The sequence below is a fragment of the Pogona vitticeps genome, chromosome 3, assembly GCF_051106095.1.
Source record: "Pogona vitticeps strain Pit_001003342236 chromosome 3, PviZW2.1, whole genome shotgun sequence".
Taxonomy (NCBI): domain Eukaryota; kingdom Metazoa; phylum Chordata; class Lepidosauria; order Squamata; family Agamidae; genus Pogona; species Pogona vitticeps.
Window position 1 is genome coordinate 94,124,565 of NC_135785.1, and position 22,136 is coordinate 94,146,700.

At 40.8% G+C, this 22,136-nt stretch overlaps 1 protein-coding gene across 2 annotated transcripts in view; it reads right to left on the reverse strand.

Moving 5' to 3' along the window:
• TET1 (tet methylcytosine dioxygenase 1) overlaps positions 1–22,136 on the reverse strand; it is a 99,500-nt gene that overhangs the window by 46,054 nt on the left and 31,310 nt on the right. For both annotated transcript variants that reach the window (XM_020807992.3, XM_020807993.3), the window contains exon 3: positions 18,422–18,472. In XM_020807992.3, coding sequence (XP_020663651.3) covers positions 18,422–18,472 — 51 coding nt within the window. The remainder of the gene's footprint in view (positions 1–18,421; positions 18,473–22,136) is intronic.

Below are 22,136 nucleotides of genomic sequence, written 5' to 3' on the forward strand. Positions count from 1 at the left end.
TGGTTTGCTTTACTGGGCTACTTCATCCCATCAGATCTTCCTCCTTTCCTACTGCCTCAACATTGCCCTTACTATTACTGCCTTTTCCGGCAAATCTGTTCTTCTTACAGTATTTCTCACTGAATGTGGAGGAGGGAAAGGGAACTTAACTCCAAACTAAGATACACAGGATTATGCTATTAATCAAATTAAAAGAGTCACCCACCTCTCTGTACTCTCTTTGAAAGAAAACATTGCACAGCAAAATAGAAGTGTGATCCTGGCAGGGAATTTATTTTCTTCTTATATTAACATGGCTAGGGGTTGGAGGTTGAGAGTTGCATCCAAAACATCAGGAGAAACATGCTTTGGGAAAGGCTATAATAATACATCATCAGCCTAGAAGTGTAGCTGCTGGGGGGAGAGAGAAATGTTGCTACTCAATTAAGAAAACCTTAGTGGAATTCTGTTTGTTCTGTGGGGGATGAACAGTTCTAACAGCAGCACAGGAAGAGAAAGAAGGATTGAGCCCATGTGCTCATCATCATAGGAAGCCTTCCCTATTCTTTTTTTTGGGGGGGGGGGAGTGTCTTAATATAATTCTTGGCATCTTGTGTTTTCCAACATATTTTTCTTTTTAAAAAATGATATTCAGTTAATTGGCAGACAGCTCATTTTAAATTCAATCAACAGCGCAATCCTATCCTATCCAAATCTTTTTGGACCTAAATTCAAGCAAGCTAGAGTTAATTCCCAGTTAAATGCAGCCCACATCAAATAAACATAGCAGCCTTGACTGTTTCATGTTACCTCTTATAAGATGTCTGTGTACAACACAGTGTTCAGGTTCTGGAACTCAAAGGCCAAAATGGACAAGAGATCCTGTTGAGGTGTAAGTCGCTCTACTACACAAAAGAGTTCATAGCCCAATTTGGTCTTAGGGGCTTTCATGAAACTGCCATAAGACTCTTCAAATCAGAATCTGGCCTCAATATATTCCTGACTGATATCCCCAGTTATAATGGTTTTGCAATGTCTTGCTAAAAAGGCAATCTGGCTACAAAAGTTTCCCACTCAGAAACTGAAAAACAAATACTGTGGTCAGAGCAGAAAACTGGTTATTCTGCAAATCTCATGAAACCAACTGAACTCCAGAGCATACATACAGGGAGATATACAGTAGATCTCCAAGTAACAACAGCTTGCTTTACAACTCTCCACTTCTACAACCATGCCAACATGATACAATCCCTCTCCTAGCATCCAACCCCACCCCCCCTTTTAAACGAACACTATGACACACACTGTAAAAGGCTGCATTTACATGATGAAATGTGACAGCAAGACAGGGGAGATGGAAGGGAAAAGGCAACCGAACTCAGAGAGAGAAGCCCAACAAGCAAAAGAACAGAGGTGCAAAAGAAAAGTAGAAACACAAGAGAGGTCAGAAAGCAGCAGTGAGTTCAGTGAGTAAGCAAGAGAGAGAAAAACATGCGGGAGAAGACAAGAGAGTGGATTCATTTACAAGGCATGAAAACTCTTCAGGAGCCAATCCTTTACTTTAATATTGAGTATAACAGGAACTTTTACTTACTTTTACTTTATTTGGACTTATACTCCACCCCTCTAAACAAAGTCTACTCGGACGATACAACAACTCAAGATATCACGAGGAAACCAGTTAGGTTGTAAATGCACTGACCATGATGGTTCACTTTCCAGTAATCTTACCAAGTTATCAAACAGCAAACATGTCTTTGATATACTGTACAGGCATCCAGGAAATGTTTCCCTTCATTTCATTATCAGTGCACGTTTGCTTTGCCTTAGAAAAGGTTGGGGTGGGGCCAGAGAGAGAACATGAGGAGAGGGTTATTACAGCATCTGAGCCAAAGATTTTCACAGGGCATGTTAATCAACTGCAGCAGAAACAAGTCTTGTGGCATTTAAATTCCATCGGATTTTCTTATGGCACAGGTTCTCATTGTGGACCACAAGTCATTTTTAAGCTGCATCAAGTTCTTTCCACTACCACCACCATCACTTACAGTACAAGAATGACAAAGTAGCTTTCTATACACTTGTTTTGAATAATGAAAGGACTGCTGAACTCAGCCATACTACAGAGATCAAGCCATCTTTATGCTAACTGTACAGTAGTAGGTTTCCCCATTTGCTTGGCACGCAGAGGTCATTCATATTTGGCTCAAGACAGATCTCCTAGCTTCAGGTGCATTTCAGAAGTCAGAAACTGAGTCCTACTTGTTTGCTTATTTGCATAACTGATCCCACAGAGGCGAAAAATATACACAGAGAGCAGGCAAATGATCTACAAAATGTGAACAGAATCCATTTCTATCCAAGCAGATGAAAAGTCAGTCAAGAAACCCTGAATTGCTTGCTACTTGGGTTACCTACACGTTGGTTGAATGAATACAAATACCATATGGTCTAAAATTTGCAACTACTAAAGGTAAAGGTAATGGTTCCCCTTGACATTTAGTCCAGTCGTGTCCGACTCTAGGGGGCGGTACTCATCCCCATTTCCAAGCTGAAGAGCCAGCATTTGTCCGTAGACAGTTTCCGTGGTCACGTGGCCAGCACGACTAGACACAGAACTCCATTACCTTCCCACCGTGGTGGTACCTATTTATCTACTTGCATTTTTACATGCTTTCAAACTGCTAGGTTAGTAGGAGCTGGGATAAGCGAAGGGAGCTCAGTCCGTTGCATGGATTCGATCTTGAGACTGCTGGTCTTCTGAACTTGCAGCACAGAGGCATCTGCGGTTTAACTCGCAATGCCACCACTTCCCATTTCAACTACTAGGGGCTGCTTAAAATATCAAGCCAAAACACAGCTAGTTTAACTATTCCATCTCCAACTTTCCTTTTCTGAGGAAAAATGCCCAACGTTTGCCCAGCAATTTGAGTCATATCCGAGAATCACTACACTACACAAGACACTTTCCTGAATGTAGTCAGAAATATTTCAAGCCAGGAGTCAAGACATTGACAGCAAAACAGAAAAAGCTTGCTTCTAGCCAGGAATGCAACAGGAAAACTCCTGTCATTCAACTAGTGGTTAAGATGTGTATTTTGAGACTACGCAAAATCTGAAAGTGAAGCAACTCCAACAGGTATGTAGTGCAAGTCGAAAAAGAAGAAGACCAGATGGGCGGGATATAAATCAAATACATAAATACATAAATACATAAATACATAAATAAAGAAAGAAAGAAAGAAAGAAAGAAAGAAAGAAAGAAAGAAAGAAAGAAAGAAAGAAAGAAAGAAAGAAAGGCTAAGAGCTAAAAAGAAGACAAGGAAAGCTCACCTCATCACACAACTTTCCAATAAAGGGCAACGGGATTTTAATGCTAGAAGAGGATTGAAAGCTGCATGTAGTGTCTCCATACTGCTGTTTTATGAGGCAGTTCCAGGCCAACTTTGCTCACAGCTCAGATTCATTGTCCCTCTTCTGGACTTTGAGGTCTAGCAGAAACATTTGCATTCAGTTTGTAGCTACCCCAGTTTAAAAACAAGTGTTGGCAAGGCTTAGAAGGTTTAAACCACATCATCTGCCACTCCGTCAAACTCTGTTTCCTCTGAATTTAGCTATAATCTCTGTAGCAGCTGAGATAGAAAAGATTGCCCCCAGAGCAATATATTTTTGCACATTCTCTCTATTGTAATGCAAAATATTTGAGGGTGGTTGGGCCTTGGATGGGTAAACAAGAGCGATTAATTCTACAAAAGCATGCCCCTCATATATTGATATGGACCAACCTAGCTCTCCTTATGGGAACACCCTGACTACAGGGATTGTTAAGATGAGCACCTGTATTTCCAAATTTATGACTATGTCACTTAAAGGCTGCACAACTATGTAATAATTGCACCTCTGACTACTTAGCAGAGTGGATTTGATTTAAATCACAATTTAAATCAAACAATTGGATTTTTAAAAAATTTAAATCAAATTTGTTCATTTTTTTAAAAATTACTGATTTTTATACACCCTGCAGCGATTTAAATTGATCTGATTTAAATCAAGTCCAGTTTGTTATCCTGTCTTCTGCTATCATGGCTGGGCCAGACCACTAACTGGTTAAGTCTAAATCGTGTCTGAAAGCATCAACCCATAGTCCTTTAGGACATGAGCTAGAGCTTGAGCTCAAAAGTGGTGAAGGTAGTTCCCTGTAGGCCTCTGGCAAAAACAAAAGAGTAGGCCTCCACACTTTACATAAGGCCTGGCTTATATAAGGTGTGGCATTCATACTCGCAGTAAACTGTATAAAGCCAGTGAACATTAATATCCTAAAGTGCATATATATATATACATACATACACACATACACACACACACACACACACACACACACACACACACACACAGAGTGGTGCCTCGCTTAACGATGTTAATTGGTTCCATTAAAAAAATCATGTGAAAACATCATTAAGTGAAACACCATTTCCCATAGGAATGCATTGAAAACTGGTTAATCCGTTCCAATTGGAACAGATTAATGCTTGCAATCATTAGCCCACCTCCTGAAACCTATGCAAACTTAATTTGGTGTTGTTCTGAGTCGTCGTTAATTTTTGGTGATTTTTTTTATTCTCCATTGAAAGCCTTTGAATGGACCATTCAAAGGCTTTCAATGGAGAATTTAAAAAATCACCAAAAATTAACAATGACTCAGAACAACACCAAATTAAGTTTGCATAGGGTTCAGGAGGTGGGCTAACGGGACATCGTTAAGTGAAATTCCCCCATAGAGAACATCGTTAAACGATGGGGGAAATTCCTCAAAGAAACCGATCGCTGTGTGAATTCATCGTTGTATGAAGCAATCGTTGTGCGAGGCACCACTGTGTATATATATACATATATATATACATATATATATACACATACACACACACACACATATATATATACATATATATACATACACACACACACATATATATGGCACACACACACACATATATGTGTGTGTGTGTGTGTGTGTGTGTGTGTGTGCCATATGTGTGTGTGTGTGTGTGTGTGTGTGTGTGTGTGTGTGTGTGTGTATGTGGGAGGCAGCCAGTCACAAGTAAGAAATTATCTGGTCAGTAGAAGTATCACAAAAGATTATTCTTGCAGCCATTCTCTGGGGGGGGGCATATGGCTGGGTGGGAGGCTGGCACATTTGAAGGAACGCACAGATTCATCTGTGTTATATCCTTATTTGCACACAGTCAATGGTTTTCCTTTTTTGACAGGAACCTGAGAAGTGCTCCTAAAAGGGTCAGGGTCAAAAAAGGGTGAGAATGGTTTCTAACTGAAATTTGTAATTGTAGGCATCCTTCAGTCTCGAGAGACTATGGTATCGTGCTCTGTATGGAGGTCTTGGAACAACGTCTAGTGTGGCTGAGAAGGCCAATTCGAGAGTGACAATCCCTTCTACACTGAGGACAAATACAATCTGTCCCCTGTCCAGCTCCTTGGTTTTGCTGGTTTTGGGACTGCCGCTTTGCCTCGGCCTGCTGGACAAGAGTCTCTTCAAATTGGGAGAGGCCATGATGCAACGCCTGCCTCCAGGCTGGATGCTCAGATGTCAGGGTTTCTCATCTGTTGAGGTCCATTCCTAAGGCCTTCAGATCTCGCTTGCAGATGTCCTTGTATTGCAGCTGTGGTCTCCCTCTGGGGCGATTTCCCTGCACTAATTCTCCATACAGGAGATCTTTTGGAATCCGACCATCAACCATTCTCACGACATGCCCAAGCCAACGTAGACATTGACTATGCTGATTTAAATCAAGTCCAATCAAATCAAATCAACTGAAATAAGTGAATTAGAAGAAGCAGCCTAGGGAAAGAAATGCTTGCAGTTTTTAAGGTTCTGAACCTATCTGAAAGACTATACCAGAGAGGCTGTTCTTTTGAAAGCAAGCGAGCAAGACTGGTACACTAAAATAGGTCAGTGTAGCTCTTTTCAATAAAAGTGACTAACTTCTGGAAGCTAGACTGGAGCAAGTTGTGAGATGGAGGCAGATGGAGGCAGTTGTGAGATACAGAGTAAACGTGCCTGAGGCATGTGTGTACCTGATATAATATGCTGAAAATGACAGACACTGATAGCATGATTTATCAAAGAACTGCAGGCAAACTTCATTTGCAGGCTGAATGTGACATTCATGGTACATCCTGCTAATTTCTGCCAGTGGATGCAGCAGGTAAGAATGTTGTGCGGATGACCCCCATGTCTATCAGTACATACTGTACTTCCTGGTGCATATTAGTGAATACCTTGGTTGAAGCTAAACTCGTTTCCATCACATAGAATTAAACATATGGTACCCTCATTTCTAGACTGTCAAAGTTGTGCATTGTTGGCAGACTTCCATCACAGACATTCAGACAATTGATATAATAATCTATCTAAAAGCCTAATGTTCTCCTGGCATTCTATGAATAGCTTCTGCAGCTGTAAGTACATACAGACATATATCATGACATTTATCTAATGTTCCCCCCCACCTTTTGATTAAACTGCTACCCTATACAGTGGTGCCTCGCACAACGATTGCTTCATACAACGATGAATTCACACAGCAATGGGTTTCTTTGAGGAATTTTCCCCATCGTTTAACAATGTTCTCTATGGGGGAATTTCACTTAACGATGTCCCTTTTTCGCTCCTGTAAAAGTGTCTTAAACTGTTAGAAACCTGGTTTAAATGCTTGCAATTGTTAGCCCACCTCCTGAACCCTATGCAAACTTAATTTGGTGTTGTTCTGAGTTGTCGTTAATTTTTGGTGATTTTTTTCTCTCTCATTGAAAAGCATTGGACCGTCTGTCCAATGCTTTTCAATGAGAGAGGAAAAAAAATCACCAAAAATTAACGACGACTCAGAACAACACCAAATTAAGTTTGCATAGGTTTCAGGAGGTGGGCTAACGAATGCAAGCATTTAAAACAGGCTTCAAACAGTTTAAGACACTTTTACAGGAGCGAAAAGGGAGATCGGAAAGAGCTTTAAAAGGGAAACGGAGATCAAAGAGCCCTTTCTGATCTCCCTTTTCGCTCCTGTAAAAGTATCTTAAACTGTTTGAAGCCTGTTTTAAATGCTTGCAATCGTTAGCCCACCTCCTGAAACCTATGCAAACTTAATTTGGTGTTGTTCTGAGTCGTCGTTAATTTTTGGTAATTTTTTGTTTTTCCCTCATTGAACTCTATTGAACTGTCCGTCCAATGCTTTTCAATGAGAGAGGAAAACATAAAATCACCAAAAATTAATGACGACTCAGAACAACACCAAATTAAGTTTGCATAGGTTTCAGGAGGTGGGCTAATGATTGCAAGCATTAATCTGTTCCAATTGGAATGCATTCCTATGGGAAATGGTGTTTCACTTAACGATGTTTTCACATAACGATTTTTTTAATGGAACCAATTAACATCGTTAAGCGAGGCACCACTGTATATAAGTTACCTCTTTGTCTATACCATCAAATGTGTTAGATGCAAAAATACTGCATCTGTCTGGTAATCACTTTAGTTTCTGGAAAAGAAATTTTCCCAATTCACATCTATGACTAAGTGTCTAAATTATAGTGACTGGTTACTGAACAGATTATTGCTCTCACACACACCTGTGGCCAGGCTTCCATAGAACATTAAGCCAAGATTCTAGCGTATCCTGGCTTCTTGTGGGTAAACAGCATGATGCATCCCATTCGTTTCCAACTTGACTCTCCCTGCTAGTCTGGCCAACTGAACAAACCAAGAACATTTTATTTAGTTTTAGTTGTAAAGCAAACTGGGAAATATTGGTTTTGTTTTTGAGCAAGCCAAGATTCATACACTAAAAACAATCTTAGGTTTTCAGTTGTGGCTTTAAAAGGGAGCAGCAAAGCTACATCAGGATCAGAACTACCACGACAAACAGCCTCATCTGGAGAGGCTCAGGATCTGCTATGTACTTTTGCAAATGTGCCAGCATTGAGATCAATTTTTAATTTCAAGGCCTTGAACTCCAATAGATAATAGAACATGGAAAACACAAATATCTTATTAATAAATACGGTGAAACTTGCTTTCACTGTTCTGCAGGAAAGGGAATTCATTCGTCTTTTTAAAAAACTCTAAATATCACACAGAGAGAAACAAAGTAGGGCAAAATAGTATTAGGAACCCCTGTTTTGTAGTCAACAGTTCCTTTCAGATATATGATAAACTACAATCTATTGTCCAATTTATCCCCCCAAATACAATGATAGCTGGTTTCAGAGGCAAAACAAGACCGGGCCTCATCAATATTCTGATGGGAGACAACTAGGGTATGCCAGCAAGGCATAGGAAAGGATCCTGCTAGAATCCCTGGAAAGCCACTGTGGCCAATCTGAGTTGATAGTACTGAGCCAAGTGGAGCAATGGTCAAAGCCAGTATAACACAAGTTCCTACATTTCTACTGTGAGATAAGTCAAAAGAGCTTCTGTACTCTGCCACGCCAGTAAGCATGAAGTGACTGAAACCTTTGGCTTCTAATTAACCATGTTCTAAAATTACATCTGAACTTTAAGGAATAAACCACATTTATTTCCATTTATTTGTTCAAAATCATTGGCCATCAGAACACTGGGAAATATGATGAAGGGCCACAATACTACATTTTACGGAAGTTCTTTCTCCTACATGGCCCTATCAAATACCATGAACAGGAATATTTCCCTTGGGTATACTTACCCAGGCTGGCTCATATTCTCCCATATCTCCCCCTTCTCTTATCATGGCACAAAGAGACAAAGCCTTTAAAGCCAATTTGGTCTTCTAGGAGGTGGTTTTTTCTTCCCAGAGAGAAGAGTGCCCAATATGCCAACATGAAGCCTGCTCCCAGCATATGGGGGGGGGGGGGGAGTCACACACCTGAACTGGTGTTGGGTAGGTTGTTAAAACACACATTAAGCTTGGAACACAATAATTGTGTGTGGTAATGCGCTAGTTTTTTCATGGAGTACATACACAGAGAAGTAACAATTAGTACAAATCCCATTAGCATGTGCATGCCTGCACACCAAGGTGAGCCTACTTCAGGGGGCAATGGGTTAATTTCCTATCCCATCCTTAAACACTGCTTGCCTGCCAGTGAAAACTAAACTTTTTTTTTTTGCTTGAACAAAAAACCACACATGGAGCACAAGGTGTTGCGATCTTTAGGTGCTTTCAGAAGTGGAATTCTCCATTAATACAAGAACTGCACTCCCTGCATTCTTTGTTTTAAGAGAGAAGACAGGATTCAAAAGCACTCGGCAGCCAAATTTTGACAATAGGGTGCAAATATGGGGGGAGCCCATAAAATCTAGAGGTCATCTGTTAACCACCTTTGACCCACACATTCACTCAAATCAGCGTGTTAAGCTAACCTTAAAGACACAGGAAACCAATACAGAAGGCAATTGAACGATGGGATTGATTATATAAATGGCTTGAGCCACTAGATAGTTTAATTCTATGTTATTCAAGCACTAAGATGTAACTGTAAGTTGAAACCTGGAGGGCAATCAAATTGTAGAAAGGCGAAAAGCTGACTTGATATTGCAACATGAACAGATTAGATGACAGTACATTTTGTGTTCTCCTTCCCCCACTTTTTTCCTCCATATCCCCCTCTACCTTTTGTACTCCTTACTTTATCCCTAGTTTTTAAAAATACAAATAATTTTTTAAAAAAGACACATGAAACCGAATGTGTATGCGTGCGTGTGTGTGCTACAGACTGTGGCTACCGTCACAATTAAATGACTACATGTTGCTCATCTGTATCACTTGCAGACTGGGTTCTTACATCACTGGCTAGCTCAGTGCACTTGTCCAAGTAATGTCTCTGCAAAAATGAGGCCGTGTAAGTCAGCCAATGTATTTCATCACTGGAGAACGGGCAAAATGCACTGGCATACACCCCTCTCTCCTGGCTTTTAACATAGCTGGAGCATCCACTCCTATTCAAGCTGCCATACTCCTCAGTCGCAGCTCAGCTAGTGCTCTTGGCCACTATTTTCCTCCTATCCCTGTTCTCAGTGCCTCAGGATAATTTCTTTTGGACCATGACAGATCTATAAATCAAGCCCCATTTGTCCTGTTCTTTTAAAATAATTTCTCCATTCTTCTCAAATGGGTTTTTTTGCTGTGGCATTTTTCCTTTTTGCTGCTGTTTTAATGAATAATATTCTATAATATTTACTGTATTGTACACTACTTAAGGGACGTGGTGGCACTGCAGGTTAAACCACAGAAGCCTCTGTGCTGCAAGGTCAGAAGTCCAGCAGTCATAAGATCGAATCCACGCAACGGAGTGAGCTCCTGTCGCTTGTCCCAGCTCTTGCCAACCTAGCAGTTCGAAAACATGTAAAAATGAAAGTAGATAAATAGGTACCACCTCAGTGGAAAGGTAACGGTGTTCTGTGTCTAGTCGTGCTGGCCACATGACCATGGGAACTGTCTACAGACAAAACGCTGGCTCTACGGCTTGGAAATGGGGATGAGCACCGCGCCCTAGAGTCAAACACGACTGAACTAAATGTCAAGGGGAACCTTTACCTTTACATTACTGTTAATCATAATCCTGAAGTCTAGCAGACACTTGGACACAGATACTGAGGATCTGATGGTACCAACAGAGGGGAAGCCATGCCCCCAGTGTCACTGGAGAACCCAAACCCTCCAAGCCAGAAACAATGGAGATCCCAGAATCTGAGAGACCAGAGACCCTTATATCTCATCAAAATACAGAGACCCATAAGGTGAGACCAACTCTGGTAGCCCTGCAATAGTTCACTCTGTGATCTGTGGCATGAAAGCCAGCACTGAGCCCTGCAAGAGCAAATTAAAAGGAGGTTTCAGACCAAGGGTTTGATACTTTAAGGCTTTACACTTTGTGGGATGAAGTGGGACCTTGGAGGGAGAGTCTAGGCCAGCGGCAGCGAACCTTTTTGGGCTCGCGTGCCCAAACTGGGGGGAAAAAAGAAAATAAACAGTGGACGGCGTACCATGACAGCAGAACCAGAAGTGGCAATGGAAGGGGGAATCCCAGGCACAGAGGTGCCTCGAGACCCCACTCTGGATCCACTGCCAGTGGCAGCTGCTCCGGCTCCGCCTGTCGAAGTGCCAGCACCGTGGCTGCAGCCACCTCCTGAGGTTTGGCTGTGCAAAGGGGGAAATAGCAATCCCGCGACTTATGGTTTGCATTCCTGCAGAAAGGAATCTGCATGCCAGCTGTGGCACGCGTGCCACAGGTCCACCATCGCTGATCTAGGCCAACAGAAGCATAATGCTTAGTGGAGTTTCAGAGCCTTCCAGAGCAATTTGTTCACATTGTCCACCCTGCCTTGCTGCCCTCCTCCTTGGCTCTTGCAACTGCCTAGAACACAACCACCACCCAGAGAACTCTGGTCGTTGTGCACTTTAAGTTTATGATAAATAAGTGCCAAAAAAAATGTATTTTCTTCTCCCATTCACTCTTCCCTCCCGTCCTCAGTTATTTCTCCTGTAGTGCATTTTAAATGGAAAACTCCTCAGGGCAGAGTTCTCTCCCCTTGGACTCTGTACAAATGTGTGTGTATAAACAGACACACACAGACACTTTTTAAAGTATTACTTATAGGAAACAAATAAAGCCACAATAGCACTCAGCATTTAAGGCAGGTTCTGTTTTTCCTTAGCATAACCAACTGGACTGTGTTTATCCAGTTCCAAATTCGCATTACTGAGTCTTGTCTGACACGCAGGAAAAAATTATACAAAGTAAACATGAAAGCTAACAATTACAAAGTTGTTACAATATTCATTTTGCACTGCACTTTTGACTGTTAGGACCTATTAAGGATTGAAGACTTCTTTCGTAGCCTTCTTCTGCCTCAGATCTCTCTCTGACTAGCCAATCTGCAACCTCACTTCCAAAAGTGACTTTGGCACATATAGAACTCAGCAGAAAGACTAGGGAGTGTTCTATTTCATCAAGCGATCCCAGGTTCAACTTGTTTCCTGGCATGTTCTATACTAGAAAATATCTCTCTCCTTACCACAATATAACACCATATTCGACTGTAATATTTTACTACTAAGTTCATGTAAGTGCAAAATATCATATTTATAGATAAAAGTGCATGTGACTTGCAATTATGGATAGATTATATGACACATAATTTAATATACTGGCGCTATGTGCCAATTTCAGACTTAAATCCAAGTCCTCTCTTCCCAACTTTGCTACCTGTCTTCCTACATATAAAGACATTCTTCAAAAATCATCCAAATATAGAAGTTATTTATGAAACATTATTATCACACCAGAACAGAAGCTACAAGGTATGTTAAACTTAAAACTATCAATATAATTTTATCTTCCAAACAATCCAATTTGTCCTATTCCACAGCAATTTTGGGAGGGAACAGTAATTATTTGACAAGAGATTAACTACCTTCTTGCAGTCTCATTCTGTTAAAAATTATGTCCAAGCACTTGGATTCAATCTTACACTAAATGCACAAGAAGAAAAAGAAGTAATATTGGTCCATACGAAAAACTCTGTTCATTGTTATGCACTATTTCAATTGGTCCTAGCAAAGCATAAATTATTTAATTGTGGACAATGGATCTCAAACTGAATGGTAATAATGGTAATAAAGATTAGCATAGGAAAAATACAGACAGTATGTATCAGTTGCTCATTTTGCCACTGCAGGTTTTTAAATCTCTACATTAACCTTCTCCATATTTTGTTTCAAAAGTATTTTGGCCAAAAGAGTGGATGCAGATAGTAACAATATATATGAAATATAACATTTCAAAAATTGAGGACAGACGGACTATTTTATGATTTTTCCCATTCAAACAACTGATTTTCCACAGCACAAAAGCTACATAAATCCAATATATCTCTCTACCTGACCTCACAGCCCTCTAATTCACCCAATGCCACAGAAACCTCTACGTTGATGTTTAACACCTCCAATCTATTTAAGACTTCTTACAGAAGGTGAATAATCATTTGAGATTATCCAGTGACACAGCTAAACCCAGCTCTCTGGTGCCACCCTTACAGGCTATATATCTTAATACATTATCTGTTTCCACCTGTTGCCCATCAGTCATTTTCACGATACCCTTAGTTAATGATTCATGTTGATTCATTCTCTTCTTGGAAAAAGTGCTGAATGGCCTTAGCGTTTTTTTCTTGTTCCTTCTGTACAGAAGGGGATGCAAGAAGAACTTTTTGGATTAGAGATGGGAGCTTCATATTCACATCCCCAGATGGAAGTGCTCACTTTGCAAAGCCCGATGAGTGGACTGGGCTAGTTCTGGGAGGAGGGAATGGACTTCCGTGGCACCTGTGGTGCCACACTTCATAGTCATATCCCCAGGGATAAGAATACAAAGCACCCATTTCTAGTTCAGAAGCAATTCAAAACCATGGTTTACTGTTATTGCATCTGAGGACACAAGAGCCTTGATGATCTCTTACCTCTAGAAGCAATGAAAAAAGAATATAGGGTCTCCAAAAAGTTAAGAACTTGCAAACGGCATGAAAGAATAATTTTTCATCTTTTAATTTTAAATAGGGAGACTAGTCAAAATTTGAAAACACAAAGAGATGATTCAACTGAAAGTCTGGATATACTATATCTGTAGATTCAAAAAAATGTTACTTTCTTAAAACCTTTTTAAAAAGTTAAAGTAGGATGCCCATGATAGACACACACCAATACCAACAGTGTCATGTTACAGGAACCATATCTAAACAGAGGATATGATATGTGTCATTGTTCATTTGTATTTGGGTTGAGGCTCCTTTTGTAAACAAATGTTACTATATCCTAAAATATTTATGTACAAAAGAAACACACACGCATCTGAAAAAACATTTGAGAATTCCTATTAATCCTACATAAGTATGGGCAGAACTTTCAAATCCATTTCCACGGACTTCCTCCTTTCTGAGTCCAGCCTGTGACACCACCACATGGTTTCTTTTAATAATAAAAAACTAGGTATCCTTGGAAGCACTGGTCATATGGATGCTTAACTTGATGCCCAGCACTGAAGTTTTAAATGTTTCCTGCATTTCAGATATGAACTAAGTAGGTTTTGTGCAGTTTTCAAATATACAAAACATACTGTTTTTCCTTTCATGGAATACACCAACTTGGTGAATTTCCATGAACTTGAAAATTCTGGAAATACATGGCTTTCTAACAGGAAACTGTCTCTAGTTCCATATTAAATTTGGGAGGTGCAGGGAAAAATTAATCTTACAAGCAAATGTTATGATTAGATATGATTAGAAATGTGTCCCATGGGATAAATCCAGAGTAAAGCCAACTTTGACTACATGATTATGCACCACGTCTCTACATGTCTCGAACAACATAAGCAGCATGACTACAATGGTACACTGCAGTTATGTAGTCCCAGGACATCATTAGAGGAACAGATCCAATATCATAATGCTGCCTTCTGGCTTCTTCCAGACACTGTGGAGACTTCCACAATGGCTTCACCTCTTCCCTGCCAGAACTCCAACATGTTAGGGTTGTGGCAAAGCAAAACAAAGGAGAGGTTCTGGATCTCTTGGCTCCACAACCCTCTAGCCATCCACCACATCACCAACACAGAGGAAAATACAGACCAATTTTGTGGCTTGTGCAACTGAATGGGAAACAATATTACAGCTGGTTTTTCAAAAAGCCCTGTGGTGTGTTAGAAAAAAACAAAATCCACGGTGTGCCCTCTACAGCTTAAGATACATTAGAGATTTTGTCATCAACAGCATTCTATCGTTGCTTTTTCTCTTTGGACTGCAGCCTAGGTGGATGAAAAGGAAGGCTGGGAGTGATGACCATAAACACTAAGAAACCATGCAGGGGATTAGATTGCCAGTATTTCTGGCAAAAAGGGCTAGTCTAACAGAATCTCTTGTATTGTGCAATAAAAAGGAGCAACACTAGTGCATGGTATGCAACTCAAACCCTGTAAACTCTGAAAGCAAGTTACTAAATACACAAAGCACTTGTGCATTTTCAAATGAACAAACAAGGAATACCAAGAACATGGAAACATTTTCTTTCTTTCTCTAATGTCAAACCAATAAGAATTTTTAAACTTGAAAGTTATTTATTTTCAAAGTTAGAAATCTTCATTTAAATCCAAAGACAAGGTCAGCATTTCACATAGAGCTTGTAGGAAAAAATACACCAGAAAAGAAAGAGAACTTAAATGGTCGCAAATGGTGAATAGGAAGGGCATTAAAAATCATGCATGAAAAAGATCCCATTTGTTATTTGGAATGATGTAATTTGTTATAAGTGAATGGCAAAAAGTAGCTGTCTATCCAAATTTAATGTCACTGTTTAACAAAATCAGTGTATCAGAGCATCAGTGTACAGAAAGCACTCATGACTGCCGGTATAAAGAACATGAGACACGCTCATGGAGGATTACAAGCCAAAAAGGGTCACTTCTCCAAGCTCTGCAACCAAGTCCAGGAAGAGCTGGGCCTACAGGCCATAGGAAGTCTCCTCCATGCCTCTCAGAAGCTCCCCACATTTCTCTAATAGGAAGAAATGTTATTCCACACCCCCCCAAAAAAATCCTTGTCACCTAGGAGAAAGGACCTAATATGTGGGAAGCACTGCTTCTCACAATACTTACCTTAAGCATATGATTATGTAAAGCAAGAAAATATGACCTGATTCTTTTTATTTTCTATGAGTCTGGGTGCCATTTCTGATCCCACATGGGATTCAGAATAGTATCCTAGCAATGCTCAATTATTGACAGTTTTAGCATGTTATTACACCAATTCTTAAAAGTAATCTTCCAAATTCTACCTCGAGAGCTTCCAGAGAAATGACAGTTTACCTCAAAGTAAGGCACTAATGCTTATTTGACAGGTACTCAGCATAAAATAACAGGGATGTGGTGGCGCTGTGGCTTAAACCACAGAAGCCTCTGTGCTGCAAAGCCAGAAGACCAGCAGTTGTAAGATTGAATCCATGCAACAGAGTGAGCTCCCGTCACTTGTCCCAGCTCCTGCCAACCTAGCAGTTCGAAAACATGCAAATGTGAGTAGATAAATAGATACCACCATGGTGGGAAGGTAATGGCATTCCGTGTCTAGTCGTGCTGGCCACGTGACCATGGATACTATCTATGGACAAACGCTGGCTCTACGGCTTGGAGATGGGGATAAGCACTGCACCCTGGAGTTGAACATGACTGGACTAAATGTCAAGGGGAACCTTTACCTTAACCTTTACCAGCATAAAATAAGGAGCAACATCAATTTCTTCAGCTTGTAGGGATAAATAATTCCATGGAAGAGAATGTTCCAAAAATCACAGTATGGGACACCTCACAAGCATGGAGTTGCCTGTATTAGTCATTCTGGGTTAAACCTCACTGGTTGTACTGGGAAATCCTTCTTCACTAGGGCTGTGCACTATAATTTATCTGCTCTTTAGACTACTCTTTCATACCAGCAGAACAACAATGAAAGAAATAAGTGAAAGCAATAAAAAAGCACAATAAAGGTAAATGGACCCTGTGGAGCAGAACATACCAGTTGACTATGGCCAAATGATCTTTCAACTGTGAACTTAACCTTCTTTAAATTCCCATATCTTGCAATTTTCTTAAACAAGAATCCCAGCACATTCATTCTCCAAAATAAATTCTATGATTTTCATAGAACATATACAAGTTCTATGTATATAGAAGCCATTGGCAATGGTGCGGCTAAAAAATATTGTAAATAAAATAAATAAATAAATAAGTTAGGACAATGCCCTAAATTTTAGAGTTGACTACTTAAAATGTCAACTGAGCAAATACCTTTTCTGCAAACACCCATCTTCCTAAAAATTACTTTATTCTAAAGAGCATAAAAATGAACCTAATATCTGAAACCCTAGGGCAAGGGTATAATAAAATGTTCACAAATAGAAGTCAGCTGGACTGTTGCACAAATCAATGTTAGGGGTTGGTGAAGAAACAAATCACACACATCTCAGTACACAACATGAATTTCAATACAAGTACCAATTCCACTCACAAGCAAGACCCACTGTGTTCACTATGGTAAACTCCCTGAAAGCGCACACAGTGTTGCAATTTAAATCCTACTGAGTTTAGTAAAGGTATTTAATTTTCTTCAAACTTATTGTAAACATTGAAATAACATTTTTAAAATGATTAAATATATTTATGAACCATTTTGTCTGGCAATCTGATTTTTTTTAAACAATGAACTGTGAACAGCACAGCCTCCAAAATATACATTATTTTCATTACTCCTACCAACTAAAACGTACTATGGAAAATCTACAAGCAAAAAACATCCAGGAGGTTCACAGGATTCAAAACATTGTACCCGTTCAAACTAGTAAGTATGTTCGGACTTTGTCTTCTGACGTGATGTTACGCCGGAGTCACTGGCAAATACTCCCGTACAAACATACCGATCTACACACACAACATTTTTAGAATCCTGGCAGTGAATACACCAGCCAAGATCCAGAATTCTGACACATGGAGTATTGCTTGAGTGGGAGGGGCCCAAATTCTGTATGATGGAATGGGGATTCCCCATCGTAAACAGGGATTTCCTCTGCACGTGCCCAGGAATTCCTGTCTCACCGAAGAGAACAGGGCAGCCATTTATAGGGGTCACTTGCGTCTGCGCAAGAAATTCTGAATGGGCACATGAAGGCTTCTCCTCACTTCATATTCTTCCAGCTGCTTCATGCCCACGCCAGACCACCTGTGACTTCTCTATTTGAATGTATGTATTTTAAATACATTTTCAGTTCAATATGCATTTTTGGAGAGAAACACAATATTTCAAGAATGCTTATTCAATTTCAAACCACAGTTGTCTGAAATGCTCCTATTTTACAGAACAGGGAGCAATTCATATTGGGGAAAGAGCTTATTCAAATATTCACATTTCACACAGCCAAAACAAATCTGAACATCTCCCTCAAAGAACAGAACTGTCACTCTCTGTGCAAACCTAAAATATATTTATTCAATAGTAGTGTGCTATGAATGCAATGGGACTTAACAGATGGTAAACATATTAAAGCCTGCAGCCTTTACAAGGCAAGGATGATACAAATTATATTCAATACATCAAAGTGGTTCAATTTTAACCTAGATCGTTCTGCACCAAAGGAGTTAAATCTTTACAAAAAAAACTGACATCAATACCATATTGAGGGAACAACAGAAGCTGTTGTGAGTTTTTAATATTGGCTATAAATATTACAATCTGGAAAGGAGAACTTCCTGACATTTCTATTCTGTTTCTTTGTATTCTATGACAAGAAACCCGTGTTTAAAATTGACTTCTTCTTTTCTGTAAATAGTATTCATAAAACAAATGATCAGTTATTACCTTGAGAACTCTCTGCTTTCTCCTCTGAGGCCTTTTGTTTTCAGTTAGCACCTAAAGGAAGACATCAAACCGCAGAATAAGTCTTTGTGAATTAGCAAGGTCATTTACTATTATTTCGTCCAACTCATTTCCTCCTCTTGGAATATGAAACGACTTTAAAATATAACCATGGGGAAGCTTTCTATGCAGAACTTAAAAAGGAACCGATGAGACTTGAGACGCTGAAGTCGCCGGAATCAAAACAAAAACGGAAAAAAGAGGGTTAACAAGGAAGGAGGGGGGAAAAAAACCCACAACCTTTTCCCCCACTCAAAGTCGGGTTTAATAAGGCTCTGCATTCTTCACAGCAAAACCCACAAGGTAGCCATCTTGCTTCCTTCTGCAGAAGAACCCTTTACAGTGTTGCACTCCTTCACGCTGCTTTTTGGGTATTATTATCATGGTGTTTTAAAAGGAACAGCAGCAGCAGCAGCACAGCAAGCAAGCCTTGCCTGCCAACACTAGGGACGTGCTAGGCATGCCTCTCAAATATTATTACACAGACACAGACACACACGCACACACACAGGTTCCAGAAAAGGCTCAGCCAATGGCAGCGCGAGGCCAGCCGCTTCCAAAGCGCTCTTCCCTTTTTTGCCTAGCCCTTCCTAAACAAAGGGTCTCCTATGTGGGCTTTTTCCTCGGAGCAGGAGGACACAAGGGCGGGCGCAAGCTGTGACATGGAGCCCCAGCGACCGTGGATCCGGCCGAGGGGCAAGGCAGGTTGGCAGCGGGGGTTGGGGAGGAGGCGGGCGGGCGGGCAGGCAGGCAGGCAGGCGGGCGAGAGAGTAGCAGCTGAGGCGGAAGAGAAGCGCAAACACATCTCTCTCTCTCTCTCTCTCTCTCTCTCTCACACACACACACACACACACACACACACACACATATGGGGGGAACAAGCCGCCCCAGCTGTTGGTCTATCTTTGACCGATGGGCTTGACGATGAATGTTGGAGCGAAGGACATCTGGAGGAAAGATGGGAATCTGATCCCATCCTAAGAAAAGCCACGATCACTCCTTCACAAGCGCAAAACACGCGCGCATTCAAGAGGGGAAGATATTGTGCATTTTGACTTTATAAGGCAGTGGCTACATATTGGTGATTTTTTAAAACTTTTTTTTTTAAGGAGGGTTACCCGAGGACGCAGTCCGCTTGGGCAACCCACCCTCTGGGAGTACGCGCGATAGCCACGCCTCGATCCTAATTAATAGCTAATGATAAGGGAGCGAACTGAGCGGGCGGGGGGGGGGGAAGAAGAGAGCCAGTTATCTGCAGAATACCCTCTGTTTTTTTCTGCAGAGAAGGAAATTGTGTTGCCTTATGAGCATTTTTCATTCCTTGGGGGGGGGGGAGAAGGGAAAAATATTCAGAGCTTTTGAAAGGTTAGATTAGTGAGCTTGAGGCATTCATCTGGCGTAGCTTCAAGGGAAATATAGGTTTGGTTCTATTTGTTGGTAATTTTTTTTCCCTTCAAGGTATACGTTAACTGTCCATACTCACACACCAGCAACGTGAGAGATACAGAGAGAAACCACATCGGGAAAACATGAACTCAGTTGGGTCATTATAGCATCATGCTAGCAATAAATCTTTTTTTCTGAATTGACTGTAAAATGATTTAACTCAATAAAGGAAGTACAACCTTAATTTTGCAAGACTTGAGTAGGGCGGTTAATGACAGGACACTTAGAGATCACTTATTTATAGGGTCACCATAATAGGGTCACTTGACAGCACATACAGTAACAATAAGGGTTCCCAGCCCCTGCCCCGTGGGCAAGTTAGAAAAAACGATAGAAAAAATGACAGTTCAGAATTGAAATCTCCCATCCACTGCTACATGCATTACATATTGGAGTTGTAGTCCAGTCTCTACTTCTGGAAAGGCTCATGATCAGGAAGGCTGGCCTAGGATGCAGATTTAAAAAACACTGCCTTATCTTGTAATTGCTCTAAGGTGGGGTGGGCAACTTATGGCCCTCCAGATGCTATCAGACAGCAACTCCCTTCAGTCCTAACCAGCACAGCCACTGTTAGCGGATGATGGGACGTACATTCCAACTATGGGAAAGAAGTGGGTGGTGTTTGTGGGGTTTTGCTGTTTATTTGCCCAGAGTACTATGAATTTACTAATCGGGCAGTACATAAAACAAACAAACAACCCACCTCTAGACAGCTTCACATTCTCCATCCGTTGTATGTGCAACAATTAGGCAAAACATCCAAAGCATTTTGAACATTTAGAAGCACTGTAGAAAAGGATTGTTGTCACAATGACTACATGCTAGGTCCCTGATGGCTATATGAACTCAAAACCTCTAGCTTAACACCTGTACATTGCTCACTTAATTTGGAAGGAATATTCATTAGAGATTTTAGGATCTGCATTGAACTAAACTCTGCTGACGTCAGCAGGCAAATTTCTGTAAGCTTCTTATTTGCAGATAACTAGAGGATTCTACCTTGGAAGAGATATTAGTCAAAAAGCCCCAAGTTGAGCGTTCATTAATCTGACCTTGCAGTTAAATCCATAGTAGTTACCAGTATTCAAATATTTGTTGCCCACTGCCCCCACACACCTATTACAGCATGCCAATAATAAAAAGAACCTAGTTTACAGAATCTTCCCCTGCTCACTTACTAAGAGCCCACTTTTAGTCACAACCAGATCAAGTGGCAATTCATGACGATACATGTTATTTGTCATCTGCACTTTTGTACGACGCCATGTAAAATACTTACAGCCCATTGCAGTTTAATCAGTGAGCTACCAATAATGTTACAAACCCACATGAACTCATGAGAGGATGCTGTGCAGTGAGTCCCTTTGGAATCTGGGCCCATCAAAGAGACATGCGCAACTGTCTGGGGACATCCTTCGCTTACTCCAATCTTTCTAGTGTTCTGACATGCTGAATCACCAGCTCCAATCTATGACTCCAAAACCGGAAGGAAGCAGCCTGCCACCTCCTGTTCCTCAGGCATAAGTTATGAACCCCATTCCACCAAAAGCAAAGGGCCATAGTGTCTCACTAGGAAATTAGTTATCCAACCTGCACAAACAGTGTGCATAAATACTGATAAAAACCAAGTTGTTTCCTACACTTTTAATGCACACTTTTGGGGGAATGTTTTCAAATCTACTATATAGCAATGATCCTAAACAGAGAACCAAGGAACAGGATTGGCCTTACTATTAGACAGAGTGAAGCAGCAGCAGCAGCAGCTTCTCAGCCATTCTGCCAGAGTTTTCCAGCTATACATGTTTCATAGCTTGCCCTGCATTCTCCAGAGTAGTCTGCTGTGCAGAGGCATATGTAGCAGCGGACACTGCCCTGTCACCACTGTTGAAGTCACCTTCAGCTGCCAGTTCAGTTCGCTCCTTTACTGTATATGGAGTTGATAGGTAGCATCTTGTGCTTTGCCTCTGGCAACACAAACTTTTAGGCTGGTTCTGCCATGGCGATGATATTTGTTCCAAGAATGTAAGGGGATGTGATCTTGTTCGGGGGCAAAAAAGAACTAGCAAGTATCTAAAATCCAAACTGCACCTGGTTGAAGGCTTGGAACCATGTCGTATTGCTTTATTTAAACCATTTTTTAAACAACCCGCCCTCACACGACGCTAAATAGCAAGGACGTGCAGGTAGATGTGAAATACACAGTTATACACGT